General features: G+C 38.6%; 1 protein-coding gene across 2 annotated transcripts in view; it reads left to right on the top strand.

The window, feature by feature from the left end:
- CORIN (corin, serine peptidase) overlaps positions 1–23,407 on the top strand; it is a 293,429-nt gene that overhangs the window by 58,340 nt on the left and 211,682 nt on the right. For both annotated transcript variants that reach the window (XM_040238148.1, XM_040238147.1), the window contains exon 3: positions 11,075–11,275. In XM_040238148.1, coding sequence (XP_040094082.1) covers positions 11,075–11,275 — 201 coding nt within the window. The remainder of the gene's footprint in view (positions 1–11,074; positions 11,276–23,407) is intronic.

Genomic DNA, 23,407 nt, shown 5'->3' with positions numbered 1-23,407 from the left:
CGTAAACTGTGAACTTCCAGATGTTCAAGCTGGTTTTAGAAAAGGCAGAGGAACCAGAGATCAAATCAGCAACATCCGCTGGATCATCAAAAAAGAAAGAGAGTTCCAAAATATATCTATTTCTGCTTTATTGACTATGCCAAAATCTTAGACTGTATGGATCACAATAAACTGTGGAAAATTCTGAAAGAGATGGGAATACTAGACCATCTGACCTGCCTCTTGAGAAACCTATATGCAGGTTAGGAAGCAACAGTTAGAACTGGACGTGGAACAACAGACTGGTTCCAAATAGGAAAAGGAGTACGTCAAGGCTGTATATTGTCACCCTGCTTATTTAACTTCTATGCAGAGTACATCATGAGAAACTCTGGGCTGGAGGAAGCACAAGCTGGAATCAAGATTGCCGGGAGAAATATCAATAACCTCAGATATGCAGATGATACCACCTTTATGGCAGAAAATGAAGAGGAACTAAAGAGCCTCTTGATATGGTAAAAGAGGAGAGTGAAGAATTTGGCTTAAAGCTCAACATTCAGAAAACTAAAATCATGGCATCTGGTCCCATCACTTCATGGCCAGTAGATGGGTAAACAATGGAAACAGTGTCAGACTTTATTTTGTTGGGCTCCAAAATCACTGCAGATGGTGACTACAGCCATGAAATTAAAAGATGCTTGCTCCTTGGGAGAAAAGCTATGAACCAACCTAGACAGTGTATTAAAAAGCTGAGACATTACTTTGCCAAAAAAGGTCTGTTTAATCAAAGCTATGGTTTTTCCAGTAGTCATGTATAGATGTGAGAGTTGGACCATAAAGAAAGATGAGTGCCAAAGAATGATGCTTTTGAAGTGTGATATTGGAGAAGACGCTTGAGAGTCCCTTGGACTGCAAGGAGATCAAACCAGTCCATCCTAAAGGAGATCTATCCTGAATATTCATTGGAAGGACTGATGCTGAAGCTGAAACTCCAATACTTTGGTCACCTGATGCAAAGAGTCAACTCATTAGAAAAGACCCTGATGCTGGGAAAAATTGACAGCAGGAGGAGAAGGGGACGACAGAGGATGAGATAGTTGGATGGCATCACTGACTCAATGGACATGAGTTTGAGCAAGCTGTGGGAGATGGTGATGGACAGGGAAGCCTGGTGTGCTGCAGTCCATGGGGTGGCAAAGAGTCAGACATGACTGTGTGACTGAACAACACTCAAAAATTGGCCAAAATTGTTCTTATCTCATTTTAACTCTATAAGAACTGAAGTCTGTGTATTATGGCCATCATTTTAGTAATCTCATATTCCATAACGCCATAACCCTATGAGCAAGCCATTGCCATAGTATAGTTTAATTGCCAATAAAGTAGCTAGGAAGAAATAAAGTTGATAGATTGTTGGATTTGTGATATGATGCCAAGTTTCACTTGACTCTTCTCCTTAGGCCTGAGAGCTACTTTCATTCCTCTTATAAGAGCTTAAACTGGCAGTGGGCTGTGCTGCCATCACATGACTGCAGGAGTCAGCTTGTGCCATGAGATGCTTTATCAGAGCTTGAACCAATGCCTAACAAATTATTTATAAATAATATAGAAACATATTACATATGCAACACTTTAAGTAAAATTATATTGACATGTTGAGCAACATTGAACTAGCATAAAATTGTAGGTATAATCTGATACTGTTCATTCCTTGAACAGGCATTTATTGAGTGACTGTTAAGTGCAAAGCAGGCTTCCCTGGTGACTCAGCCAGTAAAAAAATCCTCTTGCATTGTGGGTGATCTGAGTTCGATCCCTGGTTTGGAGAGATCCTCTGGAGAAGGGTGCCCACTCCAATATTGTGGCCTGGAGAATTGCATGGACTATATAGTCCATAGCGTTGCAAAGAGTCGGACATGCGCACTTTTGTTAAGTGCAAAGCGATAACCTATGGGTCTTGGACACAGCCCTGAATCAAGCTTCCTCCATGGGGCTCCCAGTTCAGTGAGGGAGGGGCACATAGAAAATGATCACGTAATTGATTAATTATCACAGAGGTAGCTCCTATGTGGGAAGAGACAGTTTTTTTGAGACAGGGTGTGAACCCAGCCTGAGAAGCCTTCACTGATGGGGGAGCACTTTACCCATGACCTCAACCATGGGGATATCGGAGTAGGGGAGTGGAGTAATTGATCTGGTTGGGGCTGTTAAAAGGTCCCTTTGACACTTGTCTGGAGAAAGGGTTGAAGTGGGTAGAGTATGTGACAGGGAGAAGAAATACAGTTATTGCAAGAGTCCTGCAAATGTGGTGCTTTGGAATATGTTCTACACTGATTTTTGCAAAATTTATTCATCTCAATTTATTTCACTAAAATTAAGGTCCCCCCAAAATCTCTTTAAAATGCTCTTAACTTTTTCTTGCTAACAGCTGAAGACTTGGTTTCAAAGGTTTATCCATTCATCCACATCTAAAACAAACTGTTCTAGCCTTACGCTTATGAAGAATAGCCTAAGGTTACCATCCTAGTTTTCTCAAAACTACAAAAAACCTATGTGGGGCCTATTAATTTTTTTAGTTTTTGTCACTCAGTGAAGAAGAAAGAAATTATCATGGAAGTATAGGAAATATAAGTAGTCTTTTTCTTGAATTCAAGTGGCTTTCTTCTTCAAAAATTCTAGATGAGCTAGAGATCATTGGATTTAAATATAGTTTTTCTCTTACCAAATTTCTTAGCAGCTATGGCTTTTACAAGAATTTGGAATCTGAACTTCGTAACGTATAATGTTGTGTTTTGAATATCATTTTAAAAGGGAAAACCTCTCAGATCCTTAGTTTTTTTTCCACCAGAACCTTAAGATTTTCTATGCAGTTCTCAAGCTTGAGAATATTTTTTTTTAATTCCTCAGGTCTGAGGTTATGCATAATGTGTGATGTTTTGGAAAAGGCAGTCTCAAGTCTTGTATTCAAAGTGCAGTCACTGGACCAGCAGAGCAGCATCACTTGGGAGTTTGTGTGAAACGCAAAATCTGGAATCCTGGGCCCCTCTCCAGACCTGCCAAGTTTACTTTCAAACAAGCTCCCCAGGTCGTTTCTGTGCTTCATCCAGTCCTTAATCCACTGTAATCTGATCTCTTCTTTCTCTTCTCTTCGTACTACTATATCTGTTCTGCCCCAGGGCCCTAATGTCCTTTCATTGAAAAGCAGCATTTGGAACCTGTGTGTGTTTGAACAAGACTTTGGAGAGCCTCTGCTTTCGCTCTGTGTTTACATCTGCTCACAGTGAGCATGCTCAGTTTTGACTACTCCTTTCTTCTTGAAATGCTCTTCTGCTTTGCCTGGATATTATCATTTCTAATTTTCTTTCTATTTCTGTCTGCTGTTTCTCTGTGTCCTTAAGTTCGTCCTTCTCTATGTGCTAAGTCGCTTCAGTCATGTCCAAATCTTTGCGACTTGTAGCCCACCAGGCTCCTCTGTCAGTAGGATGCTCCAGGCAAGAATACTGCGTTCTTCCCAACCTAGGGATCAAACCCTCATCTCTTATGTCTCCTGCATTGGCAGGAGGGTTCTTTACCACTAGCACCACCTTTCTGTACCTAGCCAGTAAATTTGGAGTGTCTACCTTAGCTCTCTTCTCACTTTGCACCCATACTTCTCTAGACAGTATCATGCTCTCCCATGACTTCTTTCATCATTCATGCATTCAACAAGTGTTTATTGAGGCCTACACTGGTGCCAAGCATTCTACTGTGTGCTTGAAATGCAGTCATGCATACTATACCTTCTTAACTTCGAAGAGGCAGACAAGAAACAGCCAATTTCACTTGAGTGTGTTAGTGATATAAGCAGAGTGTGATCAGGGAACACAAAGAAGATGCACATTTGTGGGGAAGTCTGGTAAGACCTTCTGGAGGAAATGTTTAGATTGCTTTGGATTTAGATTTCTTTCCCCTTGTGTATTTCATCACATTTTACACTCAATGTATTAATAATAATTACAGTAACAAAAGTAAACTTACACAATGTCTATTTTTCATTCTCTATTTTCTATTATATGCTGTGTAACAAAAATAATCATAATATATTAGTGGTTTATCAACACTGAAAGTCAGTTTCTCATTTGCAGCACGTGCTTTACAAGATGGCAGGGGGGCTGTGCTCATTCAGGTCACTCAGGGACTACATTGATGGACTAGTCATCATCTTGAACCTTGAGGTTATTGTGTCAGAGAGAAAGAAAAAGAGCCCTAGAGGTTTTTTTTTTTTTTTTAAAGTATGTAATGTGGCATCATTATTATAATCACAATGCAGTACATTAAACCTCCAGAATATATTCATCTTATAACTGGAAGTCTGTACACTTTGATCAGCATCAAAGATGTCAAGAGACAGAGAATGAGGCAAGAGAATGTAACCCCAGCATGGTCCTATAGAATGGGAGAGAGTTGAAAATATCTGATGAATAACTCAAATGACAATCATCCCATCTTGGTAAATATCTTCATTTACCCTTAGCTCAAACTAGAAGCCTTTAAGGGACCTGTGACACTTTTTGTTAAGTTCTTATAATTTTGCCTCTGAAAGTTCTCTCTCAAATGTTCCCCTTGCCCTCACTGCTTTTGCCTTGACTCAGTCCATCTTTTTTCCCTTGGGCTATTGCAGTAGCCTTCTAACTGTCTGCTAGACTTAGCCCCTTTCAAGCATCACTGTTGTCTGAGTGGTCATTTTAACATTCTACCCCATTTAAGACCCTTCAGAAGTTCTCTATCATGACAAGATCAACTCCAAAGCTTTAACAGGAATACCCTTCACAGTCTGGCTCCACTTCCTTTGCTCTTATCAGCTCCCTCTGTGCTAGCCATGTCTAGTTACTTGCTACTCAGCTTTTACATATTTTTCCCCTTGGTGTACCTAAAAAGTTCTCCCTTCCTTAATGTAGGTAATTGTTTCCCATAAATCCTTGGCTCAAACCTAGAAAATCCCTAGTTATCTTTTAAGAGTCACATGGAGGATCATTATCCCCTAAGAAATCTTTCCTAATTTTCTCTAATGGAATCTCAGCTTCTTCTCTAATTTTTGTCAACAGATTGTCATACGCATATCATTCTCAAAGCATTTGTATCATGGTCTGTATTTTTACATACATACCTGTCTCCCTCAGCTAATCTGTAAACATCTTGATGAAAACCTCTAACTAAAGTTTATAATTTCCTCTCAGTAGAGAGTAAATACATAGCTCCTGGAACATAGAAAATGCATGCTTGTGCTCAGTCCTTAAGTCCTGTCTGACTCCTAGAGACCCCATGGACTGTAGCCCACCAGGCTCCTCTGTCTATAGGATTTCGCAGGCAAGAATACTGGAGTGGGTTGTCTCCTCCTCCAGGGGATCTTCCCAATCCAGGGATCAAGCCTGCATCTCCTGCACTGGCAGGCAGATTCTTTACCCCTGAGCCATAATGTATTACCACATGACTAGAGAGATAAATGTATTACCACATGGCTAGAAATGTTAAAGCTGAAGCTCTAATACTTTGGCCACTTGATGTGAAGAGCTGACTCTTTGGAAAAGACCCTGATGCTGGGAAAGATTGAAGGCAGGAGGAGAAAGGGACAACAGAGGATGAGACAGTTGGATGGCATCACCAACACAATGGAGATGAGTTTGAGAAAACTCTGGGAGATGATAGACAGGGAAGCCTGGCATGCTGCAGTCCATGGGGTCACAAAGAGTTGGACATGACTGGGCGACTGAACAATAAGAGATATAAAGATAAGGAGTTTATTTCAAACTCATAGGAAGATAAATTTCTTACATGCCCATGATGGTTGAGTTTTTAAACTTGTATACCTTGTCCAAAGTGAAAAGCATATGTGACTATCTGAGTATGGGTATATATCTTATCCCAACTCAATTCTTGGGCTAAGTTAATGTAAGCTTCAGTTTCCTTCTCTCTGAAACTTCATCAAGAAGGGTTAATTATAGCATAATCATAGGATTGTTGGAAGTCTAACTAGTAAAGATACTTAGTCTAGTGCCTGTATTAGCTTTGTATTGCTGCTGTAATATTAATGCTGTAATGAAGCTTAAAATAACACAAATGTAGTAGCTTAGAGTTATAGAGGTCAGAAGTACAAAATAGGCCTCATTGCGGTTAAAATTAAGGTGTTGGTAGGTGACTCTGGGAACCAGTCTGTTTTCTGCCTTTTCCAGCTTCTAGAGTCTTCCTACATTCCTTGGTTTGTGGCCCCCTTGCCATTTTCAAAATGAGCAATGGCTCATTGAGTCTTTCTCACATTGTTATAGCTCTGACATACAATTTCTTACTTTCTTCTGTTTATAAGGACCCAGTGAATACCTTCACCTAGATAGTCTAGGATAATTTCTCCATCTCAGACTCTATAACTTACATTTGCAACCCCTTTTGCCATGTAAGGAGTGTGAAGTAACCTATGCCCAGGTTCTGGGACTTGGGATGTGGACATCTCTGGGGGAGCATCAGTTTGGCTGCTACAGTGCTCAGTCTACTAGATGTTTTGATAAGTGATCAGTAACGCTTGGTTTTTACTATTGGAATTGCAGACCATTTCTTAAACATTGTGCTTCTCAGGTGGCTTAGTGGTAAAGAATCCACTGCCAGTGCAGGAGATGCAGGTTTGATCCCTGAGTCCTAAAGATCCCCTGGAGGAGGAAATGGCAATCCACTCCCCTATTCTTGCCTGGAGAATCCCATGGACAGAGGAGTATGGCAGGCTATAGTCCATGGGGTTGCAAAGATTCGGACATGACTGAGCATCTGAATGCTCCTGCTGCTATTGCTAAGTCACTTCAGTCGTGTCTGACTCTGTGTGACCCCATAAACAACAGCCCACCAGGCTCCCCTGTCCCTGGGATTTTCCAGGCAAGAACAATGGAGTGGGTTGCCATTTTCTTCTCCAATGCATGAAAGTGAAAAGTGAAAGTGAAGTCACTCAGTCGTGTCTGACTCTTAGCGACCCCATGGACTGCAGCCTACCAGGCTCCTCTGTCCATGGGATTTTCCAGGCAAGTGTACTGGAGTGGGGTGCCATTGCCTTCTCCCTAAATGCTCCTAAACATTGTTAAATAGAACTGTGTTCTAGCTGAAACACTTTTGAAACATACAACCCTGATACAGTGTGGCCTTCTATTAATAACTTATCATGAAAGGGCCACAGTTATTTTATTCTAAAATAGGGTTAAGTGATTCACTTTTGAAAATTTCCTTAGCCATTTTATTATACTGGGATACATTTAAAGTAAAAGGAAATTGGCATTTATTTATAAGTACCTTATAGCCCTAAGGGGGCTTCCCTAATTTGTCAGTTGGTAAGGAATCTGCCTGCAATGCAGAAGTCTCTGATTTGATTCCTGGGTTGGGAAGATCTGCTGGAGAAGGGATAGGCTAGCCACTCCAGTATGCTTGGGCTTCCCTTGTGGCTCAGTTGGTAAAGAATCCACCTGCAATGTAGGAGACCTGGGTTTGATCCCTAGGTTGGGAAGATCCCCTGAAGGGAAGGCTTACTCACTCCAGTATCCTGGTCTAGAGAATTGCATGGACTATATAGTCCATGGGGTCGCAAAAAGTTGGACTCGACTGAGCAACTTTCACTTATAGCCCTAAAAAAGACTATTTTACTTTTATTACTATTACTGTGCAGTAATGACTAACAGTCACTGAGAACTTACTGTGTGCCAGGAACTGTTCCAACTGTTTATGTGTGTATTGACTAATACAGCTCACTGAGGGGAGATGCTGTTACTTTCCTTATTTTGCGTCAGTTGAGACTTTGCCCAGAGTTTTAGGGCTGGTGAGTACTAGTGATGGGATTTAAACTCAGGTGGTCAGGCTTTAGAACCTATACTTTTAACCACAGCACTATAAACATAAGAATGTGGAGAAGGATGTGGCAACACTTGAATGAACACTCTACTCCGGACTAATAACTCATTGCATTTTTATAGCTCATCATGGTGTAGCTTGAGAGTGTTTAGTCTTATTGAATTCTGTTTTCTGTGCTTTGAAAAAAAATGCATAATAGAGGGCCAACTGTGAGTTGAGAGTTAGTCAGTTTCCAGAGATGCTTGAAAATATTGTCTAGTGACTTCAGGCTTTTAAAGACAGGCCCTTTAAGTTTGTTGTCTCTGTCTGTTGTCTTTCTCTCAAAAATATAGTTTAAGGACATTAGCTGCAGCTACTATCACATATCGTGTGTGTTTTTTTTTTTCTGTCAACTTGCTTTGATGTAGAGAGTTTAAGAGCCAGGAATCTGCCTTTTTTTTTTTTTTTTTTAGAAAGTTGTTATTCAAGTCAGTGTTTCCTGAAAAAGTCAGTGTTTGCTGCTGCTGCTGCTAAGTTGCGTCAGTTGTGTCCAACTCTGTGCGACCCCAGAGATGGTAGCCCACCAGGCTCCCCCATCCCTGGGATTCTCCAGGCAAGAACACTGGAGTGGGTTGCCATTTTCTTCTCCAATGCGTGAAAGTGAAAAGTGAAAGGGAAGTTGCTCAGTCGTGTCCGACTCCTAACGACCCCATGGACTGCCGCCTACCAGGCTCCTCCGTCCATGGGATTTTCCAGGCAAGAGGACTGGAGTGGGGTGCCATTGCCTTCTCCAAGTCAACGTTTACAGAATATTTTACAGTAAACATGTTATTAACACTTTCAATACTGTTGCTAGGTGAAAAACTTAAAGATGATTAATAAAGCCAGTCATTACAAACAAAATGGTAAGAACAACTGTTGAAGTATTTCGCATGATAAGGAACCCGATTTAATTGCATCACACAAGGATATGACTGAGGAACTGGCATGTGTTCAAACTGTGTTAACAAAGATGGATACTGATCATAGGGTTAGTGCAATAAATAAATTGACTTTATGGACATTATATATTCATTACAGCCACATTAGTGGAAATGAAAAGTTATGTGCAAGAACATCTCTTTATGCCAAAATTAGTAAAGAAGAGAGCAAATTAGTAAATTAGAAATAAAATTGTATCTAATTAATTAGTAACTTTTTTTTGCGTGAATGTAATAATTTTATAGTGATCAAGTCTATTGTATACATTTTGATTTACAATAAATTCTAAATCACTTTGAAAATCAAAATCAATTAAATGAAGTCTTTTCTTTCACCTACTGCATTTAATATTTACTCGTAATCACAGTTTGGGGAGTGTGTTACCTGCACCACATGGTCATGATTTAGCTTTTACACTCTACTGTTTTATTTAGAATCCTTTGGCAGATGAAACTGTTGACCTTAGTTAGCTAGAAAACAGCTGCTTTTCTATTTTGATTTAAGTTAATGTTTTCCAAGTGTCAAGCACATGTAGAGAAATTTTTTCCATAGACTGATATTAAACATTTTATTTATATTTCTTTTATTTTTAATGGTCCATGAGCTGTTTAGAAAAGTGAGAGCCAGTTAGAGCATTCACTGTAAATGCTTTTGAAAAAAAAAAAAAACTCCCTTGGGTATTAGTATAATGGATCAATATCACATTCATTTATTTTAGTGGTATACTCAATCAGAGTGCTGTATTCTGGAAACACTCTGTTGTCTATTTTGACTACGTTAAAAATACATGATCTCTTTCAAAGTTTTCAGATTCTCTGCCTAAAACCAATGCTAGAGGATTCCCAGCAATCTTTGGTTGGGCTCTTTGTTTTTTTCATGAATAAATACCTTGAGAAAGTGACCAGTTGATAATCTTACTTTAATGCCTGTTTCTTATAATCATGTTTTGTAGCTTCTGGTCAAAGACAAAGACGACTTAGTTTCTTTTAGTTTTGTTGGAATTGCAGTTATTTTTTGGATTTCAATAAGTCTTGGCAAATGTTGAGTCCTCTTATTTTTAGTATCTACCGTGTGTAGTTCGTTGAAAGCTAGTGTCAAATGTGGAGAAATAGAAGGCTGGAGGTATGCTGGTGCTCTTGTCCTCTGTGGCAGGTAGAGATGAGAGCTGTGTGCTGGGTACTGCTAAGCTGCTAAGTCACTTCAGTCGTGTCCAACTCTGTGCGACCCCACAGACGGCAGCCCACGAGGCTCCCCAGTCCCTGGGATTCTCCAGGCAAGAACACTGGAGTGGGTTGCCATTTCCTTCTCCAATGCATGAAAGTGAAAAGTGAAAGTGAAGTCACTCAGTCGTGTCCGACTCTTAGCGACCCCATGGACTGCAGCCCACCAGGCTCCTCCGTCCATGGGATTTTTCAGGCAAGAGTACTGGAGTGGGTTGCCATTGCCTTCTCCGGTGCTGGGTACAGAGTAGCATAAAATGATGTGTGAAATTGAAACACCATGATAGCAGGAAGGAAACATTAAGTTCCCCATGTTTTATTTGTGGCGAGTCCCAGGTGAGGTGGGCACTAGGAAACCTGGGTGGAGACTCTAGTTTCTAAACCTTTAGCTCTTGAGAAGCGATAGTCTCCTCACAGGGTTATGTGATTTATGGTAGAAGAGATTATGCTTGTCCCAATGATGTGGGTGGATTTGCTGGCCATCATTTTCTCTTTGCTTGCCCAAGAGGGCAGCTCTAGAGTTTTCCTAATATTTTTTTAAAATAAATACTTCTAATAATGCCGACTAAGGTCCGTCTAGTCAAGGCTATGGTTTTTCCAGTGGTCATGTATGGATGTGAGAGTTGGACTGTGAAGAAAGCTGAGTGCCAAAGAATTGATGCTTTTGAACTGTGGTGTTGGAGAAGACTCTTGCGAGTTCCTTGGACTGCAAGGAGATCCAACCAGTCCATTCTGAAGGAGATCAGTCCTGGGATTTCTTTGAAAGGAATGATGCTAAAGCTGAAACTCCAGTACTTTGGCCACCTCATGCGAAGAGTTGACTCATTGGAAAAGACTCTGATGCTGGGAGGGATTGGGGGCAGGAGGAGAAGGGGACGACAGAGGATGAGATGGCTGGATGGCATCACGGACTCGATGGACGTGAATCTGAGTGAACTCCGGGAGTTGGTGATGGACAGGGAGACCTGGCGTGCTGCGATTCATGGGGTCACAGAGTCGGACACGACTGAGCAACTGAACTGAATAATATCTTAAAATATCTTTTTTTGATCTTTCAGGAACATTAAAAAAGGCCTATTTTAAATCAAATGGGAGTGAACCTTTGGTCACTGATAGTAAAGTCCACGTGTCTGATGTTATTCTTAATACAATTCATAACAACGAGAGCACTGTGACATCTGCTCCCCATGCCACCCAACACGTTCCGGCCTGGACTATGGATGCTTCTCTCTCAGCAGACCAGAATCACAGGAACACAAGTAAGTCTGAAGGTGTTGAATGCCTGGGCCCTTTAACGTCTGTGGAATCCAAAGGTAGATTTTTGAAGCATGGTGACTGATGCTGTTAATTCACAATCCCTTACTGGTCACACAGGAAAACCTCTGCTCCCTTATTTGGCAAGCATAGCTGAGTGTCCTCTTTCTAAACATGAAATACCATCAGTTCAGCCATCCAGATAGGGGACAGAAGCAAGAAATAAAAATGTACCAGTGCCATTCAATGTTTCTGAAGCATAAAAATCTACGCTGCTTGAATTAGTATAATGGTGTTGATTTTGTCACCTCTGAATGCTTGTGCCTCTGCTTTAAAGTTTTAGGTTACTTATGTTGAGATGGTTAAATTAATAAGTAAATTAAGTTACTTATTTTGTTTTTGGTACCTTGTGGCAGGTAGCCCAATTCTATGGTTCTAGGTATTTTCACTGTCAGCATCTTTGGCTTAGACGTCTTTGCTACAAACATTTCTGCCTCCTAATTAATTGATTGTAAGTTAATTTTGTCATAAAAGATAATGAAAAATAAAGGACATTTAAAAAGATTTAATGAAACAAATTAACAAAATTTTAAAAACTTCATGGCTAAATAAAAAATTTTTGAATACGTTTGAAATATGTGTAGATTCATGGTGATGCAGCACAAATAACTGATTTTGTGAATTGTACCTGGTCTTCAAAGTCTTCTGTTTATAGTATTTTTATACACTTTTTTTTTTTTGCATGATCATTTCTCTTCACTTGGCCTTGGGCTTTTCCTCTTTGCTAAAATTTGTCCCTTCATTAAGAGAGGCATCAGTCTCCAAATCCTAGGATGTGTATTTGTAACTGAGTTCTGTATTGCATTGTGACAGTCTTCTACAGTGTTGTATGTTCTTGGCATATTGTCACATGTTTGTTGATAGACTTTCTGAAGTTCTATGGAAAATGTGGGTTCAACTCTGCGCCACTGAGGTCCTCAGCCTCCTCCTCCTCCAGTGTAGTGTGTTTCAAAATAAGAAACCATCTTGAAGCAAATCATTGTCTTCTCTCAGCTCAGTAAAGCTATCAATATCATCTCTAGCTGAAAGAAATGCTAACACATTTCACTTCGTTGAAAGCAAACTGTCAGGCCCCAAATTGTCAACCATTAGTTTATCTTTCATTGCAAAATTGCCATACAGTCAGTCAGTTACACGGTGAAAATGTCTGCGACAGAGATGCTTATAGTGAGAATACCAGGCGCACGGTTCTGTAATTGAATGCCGAGGAATTTGAGGGTTATCCCCTCATCTGTTTTCCAGGTTGTCTATATGTTCTTTCTTGTTTCCCTGTTTTCTCAGCTGTGAGATTTATTTTACTTATTGACTGACGAATAATCATACCTTGAGGAAAATGGCATGTGCGAAACTTCTGTTTGAGGACAGATGGAGGTATTTGCCAGTTATTCCAGAGAAAGAGCTGGGAGGGAGAGAGGGAAGACAGAAAGTGTGGAGTTGGGTCTGAGATGGTGGCAGATGATATGCTCTGGAATGTAACTCTGTCCCTCTCTAGTTCTTTCAGGAAAGTTCCTAAACTTCTAGAATGCTAGTGGGAGTGGATTAGTATGGAAATGACCCAGTCAGTACTCATACATCATAATCAGAGCTCAGTCACTGGTAAAAGGTTTCTCTGCAATGGTCTTGATTCTTACTTTCTGCCTCCTAAAACAGCGTTGTGTGATTGACAAAACCCATTCATCCCTGATCACTTTCCTGTTTGTTACTACCTCTTTCATCAAAACCTCCAGGGGAGAATCATATCTTGGGTCTAGGAAAGAGTATTTTCATTCTGAGCCAGGAAGGGAAGGATTAAACTGACTGTTAAGCTATCACAGTATAAATTTGCCAGCATCTGAAGAAAAGCAGGATTATTCTGTTTCTCTAACCCCAAAGAGTCAGAATATTTGTATTCTACAGAGCACCAATAGAAGTTAACTGTTTCCTATGCTTTGTGTTCACCAGTGATTCCTACAGATTCATATTCATTACCTGACAGTAATACTGAAAACCCAAATTATGCCAGGTAAATTGTATTTTTCTCATGAGTTTAATTTTGAAAGTTTTTAATATTTTGGTCATGTCTTAAACACCTCATTGTTCTTAGTACTGTGTTTTTCAACAGAAGGACAGAAGTAATTTAAGCAAAAATTCAGCCCAGTTAATGTGGTTGCAATTATAGTAATTGGTATTTTGAAAGTTCCATCATTGTTAACATTCAAATAGAAGTGACAAACACATACCCTGAAGAGTAAAGAAATATGTAGTCTCATCCGTGTTGCTCAGTTTGGAAATCTGATGGGAGTCTGTTTGACTCATTTTCTCGTCCTATGGCTGGAACATTGCTTGAGAATATGAACATAATTTGACATGTAAAGGAAATCCAGGTGAAATTAAAATGCTTAATTCGAGAAAGGTCAACACCTTTGAATATGTGTCATTCTGTGTTCTTAAATGTATTTGATTGTTAGCCTTGAGCTTTACTGTCTGATCATAAAGACTCTCATAGACTGTCTATATTAACTAAAATTATTTACTGTAAGGGATTTGATAGTTTATCATGCATTTCAATAATATTGCTAGCCTGTGAGTATTGAGCTTTGGACAGTTTTGGGGGCATGTTTGAATATTTTCTCTGTGGTTATTTTTTAAAAAAATTTTATTGAAGTATAATTGATTTACAATGTGTTAATTTCTGCTGTACAGCAAAGTAATTCAGTTATACATATATATACACACTTTTCCATATTCTTTTCTATTATGGTTTACCATAAGGGTATTGAACGTAGTTCCCTGTGCTATACAATAGGACCTTGTTTATCTCTCTATGGCCCTTATAATTAATTAATAAGGTATACAGGACAGATATGTACACCATTTTTCAAGGTATGAAATTGAGGCTTAGGGAAATCAAGTTGATGTATCCAGTGTCACTTGTTTACAAGTCAGTAACCATGGAATTGGGATTCAGATCTTGGGGCTCCTGGACCAGTGTTCTTTCAAGAATATCATGCTTCCTTATTTAATTTCACTGCTTTCTTTGCAATAGCAGGAGCATTTCTGAGCAAACTTTAAGCTCTAGGAGAGTAGAGAAAGTAATCTGCTTTGCTTACTGCTTTATTGCCTGTGCTCAATAAACTATTTTTTGAATGAATAAACTACAGTCACTTCAAAAATTTAATACCTGATTACTTTTATTGGTAATGCCTATTCACCCTCTGTATTTGGTATCTGTTTTGTCAATTTTACGTAAAGTATCATTTACTGCTGTGTATCTCTATTAACACATAGCAGAGAATTTCCTTTTATTCCTTTAAAAAATTATCCTCTAATTAAAAGTCCTTTTAAATTTCTGGCATATGTAAAAGCTATTTGAGTCCACTTCAGTCCAAAAATACAGTGGCAAGACATTCTGTCCTATCCAGTATCCTGGGTAGAAAAACAAGGGGAGAACTGAAAAAGTACCAGGAAATAGCCTTTCCTAAAGACATTTTCTTCTGGGGGTCCTTAGTATTATACCAAAGCATAGAATACTGCAGTTTGTAAAATTTAACCAGAATACCTCCTATGTTACACTGTGGCAGAGTTGGGCTTTGTAAATGTGAAATAGGCTTTGTGTGACATCTGTTACATTTGGAGTTTCATCAGTTGCATTTTGAAAATCAGTTGTAATATAGAAAGGTAAAAGGCCCACAGTTATCTTTCATGCTATATTTCAGCAAGGGATTTTTCTAGATTGTGTTCTGTATGTGGATTTTTATTTTCATCTTTTCTTCTTATATATATAAGATTTAAATAATTTAATATAAATATTAATATCCTTATAAATATTTAAGCAGGATATATTGAGTTTTAAGGAAAGGGAAAACTCTTTTACCAACCAAAAGCATTTGGGTTTAACCCAGCATTTGGGTTAAAAGTAATATGGCACAAAATAAAATAACCTATAAGCTCTAATCAGGAATTAGAGACAAGAGTGGGCTAATGTGCTGAAAGCGTATTTTGTTCTCTTAGTGTACTTTTTGTTGTGTGTGCGCTAAGTCACTTCAGATGTGTCTGACTCTTTGTAATCCCATAGACTGTAGCCCGCTAGGCACCTCTGTCCATGGGATTCTCCAAGCAAAGATACTGGAGTGGGGTGCTGTTTCCTCCTCTAGGGGATCTTCCCAACCCAGAGATCAAACCTGTATCTCTTATGTCTCCCACATTGGCAGGCGGGTTCTTTACCACTAGCACCACCAGGGAAGCCCACTCTTACCTGCTCCTAAATCTTCTGTATCAGGTGAAAAATCATCATACTTCTCATTCACTTAGAAAAAAAGCTTTTTTGAGATATAATCCACATACCATAAAATTTGACCTCTAATATGTATAAATCAGTTTTTTTTTTTTCCCCATGTCAGTTGGCTTGTGGGATCTTGGTTCTCCAATGAGGGACTGAATCCGGACCATGGCAGTGAGAGTACTGAGTCCTAATCACTGGACTGCCAGGGAATTCCTAATAATTGCACATTTTAAAAATGTATTGACAGATTTGTGCAACCACCACCTACTTTTAGAATATTTTCATCACTGCAAAAAGAGATGCTGTATCCATTATTGCCCATTTCTCCTCTCCCTCAGCCTGTATCCAAAATTAATCTACTTTTTGTCTCTATAGATATGCCTGTTCTGAATATTTCTTTTAAAGGGCATCATGAAATAAATATGTGGCTTTTGTGACTGGTTTCTCGTATTTTTCCTGGATATGGGCACAGCCCTGGCCTTCTAGTTTCCCAGGGAATACGTCAGAGCTTTTCAAAGGCCCCTTCAAACATCTCATTCCCTAGTTTTTCCTTTGAAGTATTTTGGTCAATCTCTTATTTCCAACAGGCATCCTTGCCGAAGGTAACTATGATGTTAAACAATTACCATAGATTGTTTTCAACAAGTACCCTGGGGATAGAAATGTTTGTGAAGAGAAAGCTCTGAGTTAAATCAAGTAAAGACAAGTGCTGAGCATGAATCCTTTTCAGGGAACTTCTAGACAAGTGGAATGGTGACAGTTCTCTGGAGACTGCTTTTTGAGGAGCTTCACACTCATTCTTCCCCCTCCATTTCCTTCTAGTTTGCTGGTGTTCATAGTTACCAGGGTTGAGAAGCTGTTGGCTTTCAAGGCTTCTGTGGACCTGAGGAGAGCGTGATGTGAATAGGGCAAGTTGAAATGCTATGAAGTTCTTAGTTCTCACTGTGATTCCACCATTTTTCTTGAAACAAATGTTTCTCTAATTAAGGCAGACCTTTAGTTAAATTCCAAAGTTCGGAAAAATATGATTTTTGACATTTTCCCCAGTGTTTTTATTGCTTTTATGGAGAAACAGATTTTTGCAAGATCTTACTGTGCTGTTCTGGAAGTGTTTCCTAACCCTGCTTTTATCTTCCTTATCTACTCTATTGCTTCTTTTGCATTTCCTCCAACATTGACAGTTGATTTTTCTTCTTTTTATGATGAATAAGTATGATCACATTATATATTATTTTAAAATGGAAGATTTTCTTCTCCCCCTTTTTTGAATGAATCACTTCATTTCTTCTTCCTTTTGCATCATATTTCCCTATTTCTGCCCACAGTTAACCCATGTTGCTCTAGTGTATATGATTTTGTGGTTTTCTCTATGCTCATACAGTCATATAAACATATATACCCAAATGTGTATACAGAATAACATACACTGGAGTGTTTCTGTCTTGAGAAATGGAATATTTCCTGCCATATCAGTAAACAAAGGATGTCACTGTCATCAGTGATTGCAGCCACCACCCATGGTGAGTTGGTGAGTCCTGAAGGAACTCAGGAGAGAACGAATACCTGCCACCTAGCAACTATGAGACTGTAGCCACTCCGTACAGTGAGCCCTGAGGAAACACAGGATGTGAAAACACAGGATACCAGCCCCATATAGGTGAGGTGCATGTGAAAGAAATGATTTCAGTGAGCCCAGACTCTTGCATTTTCTCATACATAGAAAAGCACTAAATTCCTTAACTAGACATCTGGTTTTCTTTAATTAACAATAATCTTTTGACATTCAGTCTACCTGCTCTTTGTTGGAAAACTCCTATATAATGCTGAGTCGGACATGACTGAGCAGCTAACACTCTCATGCTTCTTCACCTCCTCACCTCGTCAGAGCAGTTCTATTAGAGTTACTTGAGATGCTACCTTCTGGGCTTGAAGTCCTAAAAATTCCTGCCAAATAAAACATAGCTTTCAACTTTTAGGTTGTGAATTTTTTTTAAGTCTAACTCATTTTTGTTTTTCAGAAAATGAGATCACATTTATTACATACAGTTTTATATATAATGTTTTTCTCAGTCAAGAATACTTCATGTAGGACTTCCCTAGTGGTCCAGGGGTTAAGAATCTCTCTGCCAATGCAGGGGACACAGGTTTGATCCCTGGTCTGGAAAGATTCCACATGCCACAGTGGCGCTAAGCCTGTGCACCGCAACTGCTGAGCCCATGCTCTAGAGCCCATTCTTCACAGTAAAAGAAGCTGCCACAACGAGAAGCCTGTGCACCACAACTAGAGGGTAGCCCCAGTGCAGCAACAAAGACCCAGCACAGCCAAATAAAATAACTTTTTTAAAAAAGAATATTTGATGTGAGTATCTCCAAGACAGTGATTTAGCTCTAATTCATTATTACAATGATTGAATGACATTCTGTACTGGCATTACACCATAATTTATTTTAACCATTCTCCTAACAGTGACATTCACCTTATATACATATTTTTCTCTTCAGTGAACTATATAGTCTCTCTTCTGAAGATAAAATGACTTGGATCATGACAATGAAACAACGGTGATTTATTAACACTGATAGCTCCGTACCAAAATGCCCTAAACATGCACTCTGAATTTGCTGAGTGTAGAAAGTTTATACACCAATCAAAAACCTTAAGCTTATTCTTTCTTCCTAGTTTTCTGTTTTTAACACAGTATTAGCTTGAAAGTGAGTTCTGCAAGAATATGAAGCTAAGAGAATCAGAGCAAGATCTGAAATTATACTTGGATGACTGTATCAGGAAGCTATCCAAACGGGTAATAAGGGGAGAGGGGGTCTAATTAGACATCTGAAATCACATAAAGTCCCTTCTCCTTTTCCCTTGACATTTTCTAATCCTGCCAGAGTGGAATCCTGGTCTTTATATTCTTTGGAGGTCATTTTTGCTGTCCTTAGAGTCAGGTACCCATCTCTGTAGATTACTGACTGTAGGTTATTGTGCAGTTTGGAGGGGGAATCTGTGCTTATATGTAAATGTGGATGGGTCAATGGCTTATCATTCTTCTGTTGTTTCTTGGACAGTATTTCTCTACCTGGGGCCTGAGGAACCTCACATGTTTTCTGGGGGTTCAAAGAATTGTCTATAAGAATTTCTTAAATGTAGCCTTCTATTTCAATGATAAAAAGTAGTTAATGTACATCTATTCTTGATAACCTGGATAAGTGTCTTATAACAAGTACTGATATGAAATTTTGGTGCCTGTATTTGAGCTTCTATTTATGATAAAGTTTCTGCTAAACTTTATTTCTTAGACATTTGTCCAGCCATTAAGAAAGGAACAGAGGCAGGTTTGAGAGTCTTCTGAACGGCGGAACTAAAGTATATACTGGCATGTTGTACAAAGGATGTCTTTGTGGCAGTTAAAATAGAGGAAAACTGACTTACTCAGTGGGGATACATGGTAGCATAAGCTTCCTAAATACAGGAGAACTTGTGTTTTAGGAGTTAGCACCATATTCATAGTGTTTTAGCAGAGCTGCTGCTGCTGCTGCTAAGTTGCTTCAGTTGTGTCCGACTGTGTGACCCCATAGATGGCAGCCCACCAGGCTCCCCCGTCCCTGGGATTCTCCAGGCAAGAACACTGGAGTGGGTTGCCATTTTCTTCTCCAATGCATGAAAGTGAAAAGTGAAAGTGAAGTCACTCAGTTGTGTCTGACTCTTTGCGATTCCATAGACTGCAGCCCACCAGGCTCCTCCATCCATGGGATTTTCCAGGCAAGAGTACTGGAGTGGGGTGGCATCGCCTTCTCCTTTAGCAGAGCACCGTTAACATTAATTCATTAATGTAATTAACTTAAATCTTACTAGTTTTGTAGTTTCATTTCTATTTAATTTATATATATTGACTTTATTGCATGTTAGATCTATAGGTATAAAAGGGTTTATATTTAATTTTTATGTATACCGGCATAACTTTCTCTCTGTGAAAAAGCCTGTACAATTCTTCAACTTGTGAGATACTGATTTAGGGTACCTAAATTCTTGCTGTTCATGACATATTCTCTGGAAAAGCAGTGATACTCTACAGCAGAGCTTCTTAACATTTTTGTGCCAGGGACTCCTTTGACAATCTGGTCAAGCTTATAGTTGCTTTCTCAGATAATTTTTTGATGCTTAAAGCATACCACACATAATCATAAAGAAAAACAATCTTATGAAAATCTAGTTATCAAAATATAAATATAAATTCATGATATGGTAATACATGTGTTTATTTTTTAACACATTAAATAATGATATCTAGCCTAGGTCAATAACTGTAATTTTATAACATGGATGAGCATACATAACACTTTGAAATGTCTGTAATAAGTCTATGTTGATATGAAAACAGTTACGATGTCTAATTTGTTTTTCTGATTGTTATCTACATTGATAATTTAAGTAAGCTACATTTCATTTGAGGCTTATTGGAAACAGAAATAATATTTTCCTCCTGTCCAATTTCTTCATAGACAACAATTCTCTTCTAACTGAAATATAGTTGTTTTTTAATATTGTTTAAGGTGTACAGCAAAGTGATTTGGTTGTATATATATGTATGTAAATATTATATATTCTTTTTGATCCTTTTCTATTATAATTCATTATGTTATAGAATATAGTTGCCTGTGTTATACAGTAAATCCTTCTTTATTTATATATGGGAGTGTGCACCTGTTAATCCTATACTCCCAGTTTATCCCCCTACCCCTTCCCCTTTGGTAACCATATGCTTCTTTTCTATGTCTGTGGATCTGTTTCTGTTTTATAAATAAGTTCATTTATAATATTATTAGATTCTACATATAAGTGATATATAATATTATCTTAGTCTGACTTACTTTAGTTAGTATGATAATCTCTAGGTCTATTCATGTTGCTTCAAACAACATTACTTCATTCTTTTTTATGTCTGAATAATATTCCATTGTATGTATATGTGTGTGTATATGTATATATATGTATATACATACACATATATATACCACATCTTCTTTATCCATTCATCTGTTGATTTACACTTAGATTGCTTCCATGTCTTGGCTGTTGTAAATAATGCTGCTTTGAACATTGGGGTGCACATATATTTTTGTATTAGAGCTTTCATCTTTTCCAGATATATGCCTGGGAGGGGGATTGACAGCAAAACTTTTATGTATGAAACCATTGAGTTCTTTGGATTATAATTAAGAGCATATGCTTTAGAGGAAATTAGTGGATTTTTTTTTTTTTTAAGTACTGGAGAGAGTCTGAGATCCGACTAAGCTACTTCATTAGGAATTTTCTACTTTCAAAATTTACTGTAGTCATGACCCTGGACCCCATCCCTTATGTGCTCTGCTGGCCACCAATGTTAGATTCCAAGCTTCAAGTATAGTTGGTTGCCCTCTCCATATACTAAATTATATTCTTTAGGCTTAAAGAAGAGTTATGAGATTCAGACATGGGTTCTGGCTAATATCAACATCCAAGCAAGAACAACTGAAGCATTTAAATAATTTTTGCCTGCTTATCTGGTTGGCGTGGTAGTGTTCTAATAAAGACCTCCTTAATTATTAGGAGAGGAAAAAGGAAATTTGAATATAGAGATGGACTCCTTTTTTTTTCCCTCCCCACTCTCCTTTCCTCCTTCTTCATTCCATCTGTAGAGGACTCTGTCCCTGGGATGTATTGGGTTCCTCCCAGAGAGAGCAAACTCAATCTTTGCAGAACTAGGGTTTTGAAAGGGATGATGGAACAGTGCCTGGTTCATTCTCCTTCGGCTCCAGTCCTTGGTTCACTCTCCTTTGGCTACAGTCCCATTCCTCCCATTGCAAAGATTTCTGGGCAAGACTTCCAGACCCTTTCTCCAAAATGAATCCTGCAGTCCTCCACAGTGACATCTGTCCCCAAAGGTAATGTGCCTGTAGTACATTATTAAAGCAAACAAGAGTTAGAGTTAAATTGCCCTGTCAAAAAGGCTTTTGGTTCCTCTTCAGGAACAATAGCCACATACATTTGATCCATGTAGAGAAAAAAAAAAGTAGCATACTGATAACAGCATTGCAAAAACAGTTCTGATCAAATCCAAGGACAAAAATGATCTTTTAAAAGCCAAATTCGCATGTAAAAGTTTTATTTCAAAGTGTGTAATAAACTCCATGATTTTGAAAGCCAATTGGCACCGTATATATTCTTTTGCCTGAATCGCTCAATTTGCTGTCTCAGTCTGTTTTTAGTCTTTGTACAACTATGTGTTGAGAGCAGGAAGCCCATCAGCAGGAATCTGTTTGCTGTTACTTGTGCCTTTGGAGAATATGCCTTTTCACTTACTTGTAGTTGAAACGAATATGGTAATGACTTTTCCAAGCCAAAAGCTTTGCATCAGTTTACATGTGATGCAAACCATTCCTTGTCTCTCAGTGTTAACATATTTTATTTTTTGCTGCTGTGCATTATTAATACTTGCAGGGGGTGTTTAACTGATAAAACTTACAGTACTTGTTTGTGATTATTTTAATTGGTGTAAACTCATTCTGATACCAGCGTACCAAGTCTTATAAGACACCAGTATCTTACAAGCTTTGTGAGACATCTCAATTTCTGAGAGGCTATGTTAATACTAGGAATCACCACTGGCTCTTAAACAGCTATTTTTGGTGCCAAGCTCTGAGGTTTGGCTCTGTAGAGTATAATGGTGGATCAGATAGAAATCCTGTCTTCAAGTAGCTAATTATCTAGTAACTGCCTTGAGACATGAACATTTTATTTATAACCTGAGAAATTCATAAGGGAGGTTAAGAGAATAAAGAAAACATAATTCAACTGTTAATTCTTTAAAAGACAAGATTGCTAATTCATACCACTTTTTTCTATAATAAATCTTTCTTCTAAACATCATCAAGTTTTATTTACAGTTATAAAAGTTTTATTTTGAAGGTCTGTCATGGATTTTCCATTTTTAATCAGATTATACTGTTTCATTCTTAGATTCAAAAACTTATTCATAATATAATTCTTAGATACATTGAATAGAGTCTTTTGTTTTCAGTTTTATGGATGGCCCAGTATGCTCTTACAGGTACTAATGAGAATTTTGCATGCTAAGTTGCTTCAGTCGTGCCTGACTCTGTGCGACCCCATGGATGGCAGCTCACCAGGCTCCCCCATCCCTGGGATTCTCCAGGCAAGAATACTGGAGTGGGTTGCCATTTCCTTCTCCAAAATGAGAATTTTATCATCTGAGAAAATGAGAGATCAGGAATTCTATAATTCTCTCCTTGAAATTGCTTTCCGATTCTTCCATTGTTTATTAAAGGCAGAGGGTTAGTTTCTTCTGTGGTTATATGTTCATAGATACACACTAGACAAAGGACTCTAGGATATACATTTCAGAAGACTGATGATGATCAGTCTTACGGTTATTAAGCCACAGACCATGCTACCATATTATGTGTCCTTGAAAGTCAACAAAAATGGAACATTAATAGGGGAGGGTTGGTTATGGGAGGGAAAAGAAGACCTTAAATCAAAAGTCTTTGCTTGTTCTAGAGTTTGAGGGTTTGCCAAGTGGTCATATTGTGGCTGACCATAAGAGGCAGTGAGACAGGTGAGGTAGTGAGACATGGGGACACCATCAGTATTCAGTAGGGACCTGTCACCCTTTCCTTATCTATTATTCCTCCTTTCTGGAATTGGGAATGCCCCCACCATTTCTCTCCCCCTATTTTGTTTTAGAATCACATAATTTGTCTAGTTTCACACATTGACAGCTGAAGAAGAATTTTGCCTGAGGAGTAATCATATCTT

The sequence above is a fragment of the Oryx dammah genome, unplaced genomic scaffold (assembly GCF_014754425.2).
Source record: "Oryx dammah isolate SB20612 unplaced genomic scaffold, SCBI_Odam_1.1 HiC_scaffold_3, whole genome shotgun sequence".
In the NCBI taxonomy this organism is placed as follows: Eukaryota; Metazoa; Chordata; class Mammalia; order Artiodactyla; family Bovidae; genus Oryx; species Oryx dammah.
This window is presented reverse-complemented; position numbering and strand designations above follow the sequence as displayed.